The sequence below is a fragment of the Cryptotermes secundus genome, unplaced genomic scaffold (genome assembly GCF_002891405.2).
Source record: "Cryptotermes secundus unplaced genomic scaffold, Csec_1.0 scaffold2534, whole genome shotgun sequence".
Taxonomy (NCBI): domain Eukaryota; kingdom Metazoa; phylum Arthropoda; class Insecta; order Blattodea; family Kalotermitidae; genus Cryptotermes; species Cryptotermes secundus.
In genome coordinates, this window is record NW_019737437.1 from 132,795 (window position 1) to 146,388 (window position 13,594).

A 13,594-nucleotide genomic window follows, 5' to 3' on the forward strand; every position below is an offset into this window, starting at 1 on the left:
CTGGCTAAGCTAGCAAACATTCCCGAGGTCAACTACGCAGTAGTTATGATGCAACGTGGCCACACGAGATATAGTCGGTTGCAACATAATGCGTCAGAAAAGGGCCAATTGGCCCACCCGGTCCGCAATGCTATAGAAACATAGAGGGCCAATTGGCCCCTCCGGTCCTGAATGTGTTAAAGTCTGCATCCTGTTGCATGTATATAATCAACATATACAAATTACACTGTCAACGCAACAATTGTCTGTTAACATATATAGCACTCCATGTTTCGACCCTAACGGGCCATCCTCTGGTGCTGCAAGTCTCACACACTCAACCACTGAAGTGCAATGCTTGCATTCCCATTTATATACATATGGTTCAAAAAGTTACTTTCTGTACATATTCAATTCATCAACTAGGCTAGACATTGATTCAAACAAGAATCATACATATTAAATGGTAAAAATAACAATTAAGTTAAAATTTGTTTAAAACTAAAACTAAAACTGATTTTTAAAACTCTGTGAGCTGTGATGACATCTGAAACATCTGTTTCCTATCTTTATGTCATGATTTTACCCTGCATTTTGGTGACGAGACAGCAACATATACTTAGTTTTCTCTGTGTTTACTTCTAGACCAACCTCCTTACTTGCGTCAATTAAAGTTTGTTTGTTTTTCTTTATGGTATCTATATTATCACCCAGTAGATTCACATCATTGGCATAGACCAACAGCTGATGTATCCTGTTTAATTTCAGTCCCACCTGGTTTTCCTGGACATTCCTACTGGCATATTCTAAAGCAAAGTTGAAAAGGAGTGGCGATAAAGCATCTTCTTGTTTTAGACCATTCTGGATAGGAAATTTATCAGACAAACGTTTACCTATACAGACTTTACTATATGTTTTGTTTAAACACATTTTAATCAGCCTAACTAGTTTCACGAGGTTCAAAAAACTACTATGTAAAATGTTTTGTTAAAAAAATAATAGAATTTTCAACTGATTAAAATCTTACTGTGAGACCCTGTGATGGTCATATTCCTTCACAGTAGGTTGTCTGTACTGTGTTGTGTGTAATGTATACTCTGAACAGCCTGAGCCAATGACAGCATTACATAATTTTCATTTCATGCATCCTGTTGTGTTACAATATACAACTCTTTTATTGACCGTCACAACACAACAAACAGAAAAAATCAAGCTTAGCGCCCAGCTATGGTTTCGCTACATGTTTCAGCCACTAACGGCCATCATCAGGCAAACACATATTAACAAACGTATACCATTGAACTGCTGTACATTAAATTGGATACAAAGTTATTAATAATTTAAAATACTTTGCGTGAAAATACAATAAGTCAGATTATATAAAAACTAAAAGTAATTGTATAAAACAAGATAAAACTTAATTGATGTTATACAACATTGAATCAGTCGTTGATTATTTACTTTTCATACGTTTCCATGGACCAATTGGAAGTTCGATATTACGAACGAGTCATTTACTTTCCATGCAGTATGGACAATTCTTCGTAAGATGAAGCACCGACTATACAATTAATTAATTTGCAACATCATGGGCCTCCTATACAGTTTTATATAAAAGTAATATCGAACTTCCAATTGGTCCATGGAAACGTATGAAAAGTAAAAAATCAACAACTGATTTGATGTTGTATAACAACAATTAAGTTTTATCTTGTTTTATACAATAACTTTTAGTTTTTATATAATCTGACTTATTGTATTTTCACGCAAAGTATTTTAAATGATTAATAACTTTGTATCCAATCTAATGTACTGCAGTTCAATGGTATACGTTTTCTAATATGTGTTTGCCTGATGATGGCCGTTAGTGGCTGAAACATGTAGTGAAACCATAGCTGGGTGCTGTCCTTGATTTTTTCTGTTTGCTGTGTTGTGACGGTCAATATAAGAGTTGTACAGCATTACATAAACTATGGATCAACAAATATAAATTTTAGACTCTGAAATAATATATTCCCAAAGTGCAGCCTCATAATTTCATTATTAATATACCTTCAGTTATCACTTGTAAGTAATTTATGCCCAACAGTACTACCATTACGTATTAACTTTGTAATGGCAGGAAGCTACAGAGTGCTAAAGAAAAGAAAACACAACACACGTGAACAAAGGTTAGTGGTAAAATGTTTTAAAGTTTGAATAGATGGGTATAATAATTTTAAAATAGCCTTTAAGTATTTTATTAACAATTTCTACACAGTATTTAAAAAAGCTTATATATTCTACACTATCATACATATATATACAATTTATTAATTCATATTTCCAGCCTTCATTACAAAAATGTGAGGTCTAACAAATATAAATTGGCTAATATTCTTGTGCAGCAAATGACAACATGAGTTTGCATGTGATACAGCACATCACATAATTTTGCTTTCTATAAACACTGAGATTCAGTTTGTTGTTACTTTGCCAGAAAATTAGAAAACAAGTCCGTATCTTTTGGAAAATACAGTGGCTGGTGATAAGACTTAAATCTCCAGTACAGACCAGAAACAAAATGCTGAAATCTCCAATAAAAGTCATGCCACAACACACTGAAAAATATGTGAATATTGAAATCAAAGGTTAAAATTATGCTTACCTGCTTTTATACTGAAAGATTTATCTATTATGAATCTGTTCCTCGAAATCAGTGAAACCAATGAAATAAATCTTCCAAGTACTGAAAGGTTTACACAGCATGTTCATCAAACAATATCACATCGCTCATTGAACAAATGAGCAATTTTCTGTTTCATGTTGCCAAAAATGAAAGTCTTCAAGGAGGAGTCTCATTTTTTATCATTTGTGGCTATTCAAAGGAGCATTTCAGCAATATTTCCAGGTATAGCAAAGACATTCAAATTAAAGGCATAGCTTGAAGGTGACCACTCACTAATAGTTACTGAACCCTCTCTGTTTTTAAGCAGAAACAAATTAACTGTTACACCTTTACATATATCTGTCACTGTAATACAAACATGCAACAATGTGCAACAAGCATATATAGCAAAAAATGATGTAAAATTACAGTTTCACTCTTTGGGTGTGAAAGGCACATTCCTGTGATGCTGAAGTTGCCATTCATCATGGCCTTGAGTGTAGCAACTCTTGCAATAAAGATCATTATCACAATCTATGCACCTGATAGTTGCATTTTCATTACAAATGATACACCATGGTATTTCCTCCTGAAAAGTGCAAAGTAATTATTATGGAAGAACTAGAATTACAGCAAAAAAAATAAATGTAACAGACTTTGAGGGAAATAATATACAAAATAAGTGGACATGTCTACCTTGAAAACTGTTTTCAAGCTGAATTTAGTTTTAGGTAGACTTCATGGCTGCATTTACAGATACTGATCACATCTGATACTACAAATTTAAGTCAAAGCTAAAAACATGTCCCTGAACAATATAAATGAAGGCTCCATGGAGCAGTCCCTTTTGGGAAGCTAACAGTTATTCAGTCAAGAAACTGACATAATTTTATAGACCTGAATGTTTATTACTATGGTCACAAGAGCTTGTGCTGATCCCGATTCTGCATCAGACACATCTAATTCACATCTTTCCAGCCTGTTTCTTCGAGATCCATTTTTCCATCTATGCCTAATCTTAAAGCTCTCTTCTCCCTTCATGTTTTCTGAGCAAAACTGTTTGAATCTCTCTTTCATCTCATTCTCCTTGATTTGATCATCCTAATAATATTTAAGGTTGCATTAATTTGACTAAAATTAAATTTTAAAAATACATTAGTATTCACCACAACCTTATGAACTACTTTGGCAGGGAACATCAATTTTATATCAATATATCATTTGGATTATTAATTTAAAAAAAAGTGGTACTGATTTAAAGTGCATAAATTAATCTACAATATCAAAAGCTGTAAATATAATGAATGGATACTGAACTAAATTTTCAAAATGTAACAAAAGACATTAGTATTCACAAAAACCTTATTACTACTTCGGCAGGGAACATCAATTTTATATCAATATATCATTTGGATTACCAATTTTAAAAAATGGTACTGCTTTAAAATTGCATAAATTAATCTACAAGAACAAGAGCTGTGAATATAATGACTGAATATTGAACTAAATTGTCAAAACGAAACACAAGACTGGGGGCATGTAGTAACATAACTGGTGGATGTGCTATGCTACAAGCTGGAAGGTCACTGGATTTTTCAATTGACCTAATCATTCCAGATGCACTATGGCTCTGGGATTGACTCAGCCTCTAACAGAAATGAGTACCAGGAATCTTCCTGGGAGTAAAGGGTGGCTGGTGCGTAAGGCTGACAACCCCACTGCCATCTGTGAGCTGACTGTCTAGAAAATGTGTAGCCTTGATGTCTTACAACCCTATGGGCCTCCATGGCCTGTTACCTAACATAAGACTGACACTACGTATGTATTCTCTTCATGAATCTTGTGACCTTTGGCCTTTCACTCATCCTGTGTCAGATCAATATGTTTCCTTGTTATTTGTATTCTACTATTCTCACCTCCATCTCATTGTCTTCAGAATCCTCCTCTAGTTCCTTCTCTATGGCCACTTCATCAAGAGCCTGTCAAAAAATAATGACATGTTACCTGCATTACACCTTAAGAACACTGCAAAGGATTAGGAAATATAACTAACATTCTCAAATCTCATCAGAACTGTCACAGCATGACAACACTGATGAAGCTGCAAGAAGCAACATGTATCAATCTCCATCCAGTAAGACCTTCCACATGAAGAGTCATGGCTCCTTTTTTTACAAATACTGATCCTGAAGAAGCTAAAGAACACCGCAAGACATTTCAGTATTTTTATGTGGCATCAAGTAAAGGAAAATTAATGCAATGTAATCAAACTTCTTAGTTTATCTTTAATAGGTGATGTGTATTTCTGAAATATGGGTCAACTTTGTTAAATGGCAAAAAGCAATCTGAAGTAGGATAAATTCTTTTGACACAAGATGTCTCTAAACTTACCTTCTGTATTGTTTTCTCTATTTCTTCATCAGAGCTCTCAGCCTCCTCAGTTGGTATCTGAGCTGATAGTTCAATTTTTGTAGCTCTCAAGCTGCAAAGAATTACTTCAAGTTTTCTTAAATGTCGATTTAATATATGATAAAACAAATTAGGAAATGACTGCAAAATACAACAATTCTGGTGTATTCACTCAATATCCAACGTTTCTGATATTGTAAATATCATCTATGACGAGACATCACTACAATTAATCTTATTCTAATTATGCCAACTTCACATTGTGAAAATATGTACTACTATAATATTGTGTGTGGTGTTAACCATTCTCTGCAACATATGCCAAAAACACTAATTTTCTTTTCGAATATAATTCTGCATTCATGAAATTATGGTCTTCTGGCATATGACACCATGTAGCCTGGTAGGGAGATATTAACATTTCAGAAGAATCTTCGCCCTTGATTTTCAGGGCGGAAGCAATTAAGTCTTCTACCCTGAAGATATGATGTGACCCTGTGTTCTCTGGTGGAAGTTCACTAACAATTTGGAAGAATATATTACTGCCTCTATCTTCACGTAAACCACACCTGATTTTTGCTGGTTACTTGCTTGGCTTATTCTTCTACCCTGAAGGTGGGGGCAATACATCCAACCGAAATGCTGGTGAAATTCTACCAGGGTACACAGCATTACATCCCAAAAGACAGTACTGCTCACAGGGACTGCTGTGAGAATCTCAAATCTAACAGAAAATCTAAAAACTGGATTGTAATGGATTGGAAAAACACCTCAAAAATTGGCATTTGAATTATGAATGTCAATGTCCCACTGAGTTTGAAATTGAGTAATGTGTCATTTATAATACTTACTAGTGTTTGGTGTCTTTCTCCAGGTCTTTCATCTGGTGAATATTGTGTCTCATATCCTTTTCTGTTTGAACAATTAAGTCATTCACATCATTTTCTGACATGGAATCGAGACTTCCTTTGGTGTCAACTATAGCACTCTCATTTAGTATCTAGGAAAAGACAAAACTTTGCATTAACAGAAGTCTGACTGGGGCAAGCAGAAGGCTGAATGCTGCATTCATATTCCAATTTAGGTAAGAAAACTAGTGCCATACCTTCTTTTCAACTGTACAGGGTGGACCAGATGAAGTATCTTGACCTCGCAATTTGGCAAGGCGTTGGGCAATTTCATCTACTGCATCTGGTTGTCTCGAATCAAGTTCATGTTCTTGAAAATACTGGTGAAGAAGGTTATCTGCCTTTTCTTGGCTTGTTAATGTATCAGGAGGCACATACTTCTAAAGAATACAGCAAGAAATACTATGAAAGTTATGCCATTCTAACATAACCTTTGCATATTTAAGTCAAGTTTAGTCAACATATAAGGTACCCCTATGAAGAAAATAAAATTAACAAAATATTTATACAAACATAGGTTTGCCTTAGGCTGCGCCACAGCTCAAGCAGTTAGTCGCTGGCTTCCCATCGCGGCAGCCCAGGTTCGATCCCGGGTCTGGTCAAGTGGGATTTGTGGTGGACAAAGTGGCGCTGGGGCAGGTTTTCTCCGTGTACTTCGGTTTCCCTGCCAATCTACATTCCACCAATTGCTCCACAATCACCCTCACCTATCATCTGGGGCTGGTACAATAGGCCAGAAGTGGCCGCAGTACAAGGGACTCAGTCCCACCCCACTAGCAATTAAAAAAAAAGTTTGCCTTATATCAAGTTGGTAAATTTATCCCTATGCTTAAATCTGGGGAAATGCCCTCAGTATCCACCGCAGAGGGGGCTGGGTGGGCCGCAGAGCTCGTACACTATAGTGGCAAAGAAAAAATCTCCATCTCTACTGGGAACTGGGCCCCAATTCCACACTAATTCAGCATGTAGCTATACTAAAAGAAGAAAAGAACGGATTTTTTCCCTTGGAATGGGCCTTTATTTCCCAGTTATTAGCATGGAATAACAAACAAAAAAGAAACTCCGTGACTTTAGTCTGCAAGCGAACTATAGGCTTTTTTTTATGATTAGTATCTATTATGATATATAAAAAATATAATTCATTCATCACATGATGTGACAGTTCATATTGTTCAATTTGGGGAGGGGGGGAGATGAGATTTTGTGAGTACAATATAATAAGACTTAAAAATTTAATTCAAATCTAGTCACCCACTGCAGCAATAACTGCATGCATACAGGGACATTCATGTGGGGAAAAATGCCTACCTGGGAATACTGTTCAGTCTGTTCCAATCCCCATCAGTAATATTTTCTGTGCATTAAATAAAAATGTGTTAAATACAGGCAATTCTCTTTACAAAGGTCCATACATAAAAATTTCATGAGGACTGTTGGATACATCTTTCTGGATCATAATGGAGATGAAATTATTAAAGAATTTCCACAAGTAACACAATTCATACATCAGCACACAAGAAGGCTGTGCAGAATATGACAGGACAACCTCTGGAAATTATTTATGTAGGTAAGTCAATAAGTAAGTTACAAATGGATATAGAACTTAAACAAATAAGAGTACTGATTTGAAAAATGATTTTATTTCTCAACATAATTTCCCTGTACATTTAGGCACTTGTCCCGTTGTTTCACAAGCTCCTGAAAACCAGCAGCATAAAATTCTTTGGGTTGCTGTCGGAACCAGGTGGTGACTTCCCTTTCTACAGCTTCATTGTCGGGAAAATGTTCAGCCGAAAGATGATGTTTAAGAGAGCCGAACAAATGGAAGTCGCTTGGAGTAAGGTTGGGGCTATACGGAGGATGCTCGAGGACTTCCCACTTGAAATTTCAGAGCGTCTCATTTGTCTTGTTGGCAGTATGGGGACGTGCATTGTCATCCAAGAGCAACATGCCTGGTTCCAACAGCAGCCCAAAGAATTTTATGCTTTTGGTTTTCAGGCGCTTGTGAAATGACGGGACAAGTGCCTCAATGTACAGCGAGATTATGTTGAGAAATAAAAGCATTTTTCAAATCAGTACTCTTTATTTGTTAAAGTTCTATATCCATTTGTAACTTACTTACTGACTTACCCTCGTATAATAATTAGGGCTTTGATTTTTATGACCTAAAAACCATAAATATATGCATGCACCTATGACCCAAAATTACGTCAAATATGACCTGTATGCTGTAAAACCAATAAACTCTAAAATTTGCATTTATAAGCACAATAAGAACTATATAGTTTCAATAAGAAAGACTAGAAATGTATACAATTACATTTAAAAATAGTAATAAACCATAGGAGAAAATATGACATGTCATACAAATCCGGGCCCTAATAATAATATCCCCAAAACGAAGAAGGGTATTCAGGAAGACCCATGAAACAATGCAAGGATTCTGTTTTGTAATATTCATAACAGCCTCAATAAGCCAAATACTGTAATTATTATTAATGAAGGGTAGGCACAGAAGATGTACATAAGTGTGCATGAGCTGATGGACCGTTAATTCAATTATGAAATACTTCTAAAATTACTTACCGGTGCTTGTAATTAACATTATTAGCAAATGTGGCATAACCTCCAAATACCAACTCGGGATGGGTGATCAAACAAACATGCATTCTATTAAACTGTATGAAGTAATTATTTTACTTGTTCAGTCCATGTGCAATGTTTGATTGCACATTTTATTAGATGGAACCTAAGTATGGTTATCTGTTGTACACTATATCTCACTACTTTCCCGTCTGCACACGTGACAATAATAAGAGGGAGTGTATACCTATTCAAACTCAAGTAGGAATGTTCAAATGAACACAGGCCAAAAAATCATTCATTTTTCACATATAACTGTGTGAGACATCAACGCTCATAGATGTCGGTGAGGTTGTCAGCCTTATGCGCCTACCGCCCTTTACCTCCAGGAAGATTCATGGTATTCATTTCTGTTAGAGGCTGAGTCAGCCCCAGTAACATAGTGCAGCTGGAAGGATTAGGTCAATTGAAAAAATCCAATGACCTCATCAGGAATTGAACCTGCAACCTTCTGGCTTGCATCATGGTGCCTCAGCCAACTATGCTACACTGTGACCCAGTAACAATAATAATAAAAGTAATGATGATATCATTGTGACAATGAAGTATAAAATTTTCCTGCTTAGCAGTGACAAATGTACAATGATATTTATAATCACAACAAAATTTGTGAAAATTATCATCACTGTCCTCTTTACTTTTGAGATAGGACTTCCTATTTCATGAAACCATATATAAGATTCACATGTAAGCAGCATCTAAATGTTTCTGACAAGGGTGTGCCATAATAAACATGGCATTTGGGCATTTGATGAGAACAGATCCAGTTTCAAAAATTGTTTACAAAAAACTCAATAGACTGGACAGTGTTCCGAATAATGATGGTGTTTACTGACATTCAACTGTGGACTCCATTACCTTGGTATCTGCCACTAATGATACCATCCTAGCTGGGTCTTCTCCTTTGAGTACTGCCAATCTCTTTGCCATCTCTTCTTCTGTAGGCACAGGCTGCTGTTTCCTCTCCTCTCGCAGCTTCTCCAGCCGCTCCACAATCTCACAGTCCACCTCATTTAGACCCACCTTCAACTGCTGCATACGTTGATCTTTTCGATATAAGGTTATGGGTGGTCGTGAAGGATTTTCCAGAGATTCCAGTCTCCTTCAGAAGTAAATGTGATACGCCACAAAATGTAATGAAATATGTATAGGCATATGGATAAAATCTAAAACATTTCAAGTTTTAAGTTCAGTGAAACACTTTCAATATGAAACTTGAGGTTCTTATGGAAGATTACTGTACTGTCTTCAGGGATGCAACAATGTGCAGCTTGGTACATAGGAACCAAAAAGAAGAAAAAAAAACTCTTATTAAAACCAACATAATTATTTCTGGACCACTCTGGCCTATGAGGACTGCCAATTTACTCTTTCTTTAGAGACTGAATAAACAGTATGTTCAGTATGAACTTAGTTTCCTTTAGAAATAAAACCTACTGGCAATGAAAAACAGAAATAAGTAGAAACAAATAAAGTGACAGCTACATAAAATAAAACTGTGTCATAAGTATTAAGAGGATAGCAACTGTCACCATGCACTTTTAAGATCTATATCAGCAACATGGAGCAAGTACACATGTGTGAATAGAACTGAACTCACAAAAACAATGAAATGTATTTTCTCCTAATTAGAAAATAGATGATAATAGTTTAAACTAACCTGAGAAAAGGTTCTGGAGGACAATATTCCTCCTTGGATGGTTTTCCATTTTTATCCCTCTCAGTAAGTGCTGCGTAGCAGGATCTGCACACTTTACATACAGAATTGCCCAACTTGGGAATTGCTGTTTTCAGTTTCAGGCATTTACTGCAAAATGAGAATCCACAATTTGGACAATCATGCTGAAACAAATTACAAAAGAGTAGAATATGCCATGATCCAAAGAAGCATTGTTGAGAATAATTTTAGATGTTTCCCTTATAAGTAATGGTCATGCTTCACAGTATATGTCATTAGATTCAATAAAGATGATTTACTACCCTTATGTACATTTGATACTGAAGCATGGCATTATCTTTTTGGGGTAATGCCCCCCTTAGTATGAGTGTCTTTAAAATTAAAAAAAGAATCATAAGAGTTATGTCTGGTTTGGGCAAATTTGTGTGTATTATTGATTACTGCGTTTTATCCAACGATATAACACATGCAGCCACAAGAGTAGAACACATCATAAGACATAATATACACACAACATTAGAAACATAAGAAGAATGACCCCTATGTGGATGATGAATAATACACATGAATTTAAAAATATGATGTATGAGATAATAGATTTTAACAAGTTTTAAATACATAAACTTTATTATTATATAAGGACATATACAAATTTAATATTATTTGTAAATGGACATATAAAAGCAAGCAGTGAAATGGTTAATGGATCAATACACCTGAAGATGGCAGCATACTGCCAAAATATTAAGTGTAGAAGTGGTAGATGGGATTGTATGCCCTTGAGGACTATTAATATATACACATTATGAATATGAATCAGTGCAACAGGACGCTAAAATACAACACACTAAAAGAAAAATATTCTGTGGTTTTCATTAGTATCTAACAGACTACTACGTGGTATCATAATCCAGTAGACCATAATGTGAATCTCACTACCTTGAACACCTCAAATCTCAAAAGGAATCTTCTCTCTGTCATGATTTGGTCTTCTCAGATACAATCCCATGTTGGGTTTCTTTTGGTATTGAATTGTTGAAAGTGGGGCAATGTATTGTATGATTGATGTGCATGAAATCTGTAGGTAATTAAGTTTCATAGCATTGTTGACTCATGTATGATATTTATGTTATTTTAATACTTCTCCAAATATGGATTCTCAGAATAAATAAATTGATTGATAGTCCTGAGCGGTCTTGGGGGTAGGTACCAATGCTTTGAGGAGCATGGTACTTCAACCTTCTGGTTCTGGATTCATCACAAAACCATCACACTAAGTGCTTCAAAAACTTCATTAATGCTACAGCACGAAGGTAAATAACGGCCTATTTGGGGGTAGATGATGTAAAAACATATTCAGATATAGCAACTATTTCAATTATGATTTACAACACCAAATCAAATCCTAACGTACCAACATGGGAAGCTGGCATTCATATTCATGCAACAGAATTAAGATGTTTGTATAAAAAATGTCCACTTTCTACGATCCCGCAGAATTTCTTTCTCTGATAACTATCGTAAATGGTGTATTACGCAATTTTGTAACTTCTATTCCTAATCAGTTTAGACGAGAATGACAGAGAAGGCCCTAATATGTACTGAAGCCAGAGCTCGCCAGAGCTTTTCTATGCAAGACATGGATTACAGTCGAACACATCAAAATAAAAAAATCACGTAAAAAATAATCTTACTTCCTTATTGAAAAATGAAAATTTGTTGGCACAACCGTGACACGACATCCCAAATCACTGTACAATGAAAGCTATTCACAAACATGTAATTAACGATACTAATGCTAATGATATTTCCTTTATTACACACGTGATAATCCTTTTCGTATCACAGATAAGACCTGACAACACACTTCCCCCTCCAACTTCAAACTTGCTATGAAACGCCAACATTTCATCAACAGATGGCAGTAATAAGATGTAAGAAAATAAGATGTTTATAAGAATGTGCTACAGAGGGCCGGATAGGCATTGCCTAGGCCTTTTTTGTTTTTACCATTATTTTTCACGACAGTAATAATAACTGTCTACTTTGAATCATAAGCGTATTTCTGTCCATGGGTCACCCCCGAACGATTGGTTTGATCCGCAATCCGTGGCATCCGTGGTTTCGACCGTTGCGACCGGTTGCGACCATTGCAGCCACGGACGAGGTGTTTCATAAACTCGAACACGTATATGCATCTCAGAACCATTACCATTTAGAAACATTTCCATTGGGATAACTGTACGAGCCTAGATAGGCAAGGAAGTTTGTTAATGGGCTTTCTATAACTGATTTTATAATATAAAGAAACATTTGATTATTTTAAATGTTAAGCTCCCAGAGCGGGGGCTGCAGAAATAGCTATCTTCAGTGATGAATACAGCATAGCGTGCTAGATTATACCATTTCCGAGGAACCTACTGCCTCTATATCGCTCTATATTGCTCTATATTCAGGGCAGAAAAGTAAAGGTGGAGGCAACATTCCGCGGAAACGGGTTCAATCCACACTTCAGTGAACTGAATGTAGCATAGATAGATAGTAGCATTCCAAAAACTTGGTAGCGCCAATATTTTGAAGTAGTAGTTTGCAAAGATGATGTATACACACTAATAACATTACAAGTAACTCTACACGTATTTCCTAAGAATATGACCTTTTAAAGCATTCGTGTTCTTTTAATCTACACCATACTCTACTGGTTCCTTTGGCATTCCTCCCTATATCTGTAACACTTTTTTTACTCAGAGGCACATTCCTCTGAAATTTTGGTAAAGACTGTAAGACTACATAGCATCATATAACAGATTATGATTATTACAAAAGTTATGGAAGGTAAATTTTTAGTGAAGAAAATGCTCTTTTTCACATATTGGTTATTTGTTCACTAGTTTTATTCCTGATTAGCATATGGAGCCACAGTTTATAATAGTAATGTTTGTTCAACTCGTGAAATTTCATCACATTTAGCAAAGTCAAAGTGAATGAAAGTGATCAGCAAAAATGTTTTGTCTTGCACCTTGCATAGGGGCACGCAGTAGTGTAGTTGGTTGAGGCACTATGCTGCAAGCCAGAAGGTCATTGGATTTTTTTCAATTGATCTAATCCTTCCCCCACCAATGGTATCTCCACCTTATCGTGGTGGTGGGGTCTGAGAGCTATGCCGGTGGTAGCATAGCTACTGGTAGGGCCACCCATGCTGGACAGGTCAAGGGGTAGGAGCCAAAGAGGGAGGGATACCCTGGTCCTCCAGGTTGGGGGTTGGGCATGAGGCTAATGACCTCACACTGTAAAAACTAAATTGTTCAGAAATCCAAGGAAAGAGTAGCC

General features: G+C 36.0%; 1 protein-coding gene across 3 annotated transcripts; it reads right to left on the bottom strand.

Moving 5' to 3' along the window:
- Positions 1-2,203: 2,203 nt before the first annotated feature.
- Positions 2,204-12,132, bottom strand: LOC111870477 (abscission/NoCut checkpoint regulator). 3 transcript variants are annotated; one of them, XM_023862808.2, is made up of 8 exons: positions 11,959-12,132; positions 10,247-10,428; positions 9,445-9,688; positions 6,141-6,323; positions 5,887-6,035; positions 5,018-5,108; positions 4,543-4,605; positions 2,204-3,215 (listed from the first exon to the last, which is right to left on the bottom strand). In XM_023862808.2, exons 1-8 carry the CDS (start codon positions 12,004-12,006, stop codon positions 3,060-3,062), a joined length of 1,116 nt encoding a protein of 371 aa, XP_023718576.1. In that variant the 5' UTR covers positions 12,007-12,132; the 3' UTR covers positions 2,204-3,059. The 3 variants fall into 3 exon arrangements, with proteins under 3 accessions (XP_023718576.1, XP_033609750.1, XP_023718577.1); XM_033753859.1 differs by lacking the exon at positions 11,959-12,132 and adding an exon at positions 11,679-11,922 and having other exon boundaries at positions 10,247-10,393; XM_023862809.2 differs by lacking the exon at positions 11,959-12,132 and adding an exon at positions 11,679-11,922.
- Positions 12,133-13,594: the final 1,462 nt, after the last annotated feature.

Excerpts from the sequence above, each read along its gene's own strand:
- LOC111870477 (XM_023862808.2), bottom strand. The coding sequence starts at position 12,006 with ATGTCGTGTCACGGTTGTGCCAACAAATTTTCATTTTTCAATAAGGAA. Across the intron at positions 5,109-5,886 it reads GAGAAAGACACCAAACACTA|CTTGAGAGCTACAAAAATTG; the intron begins GTAAGTATTATA and ends AATTCTTTGCAG. Across the intron at positions 4,606-5,017 it reads TAGAGAAAACAATACAGAAG|GCTCTTGATGAAGTGGCCAT; the intron begins GTAAGTTTAGAG and ends ATTTTTTGACAG.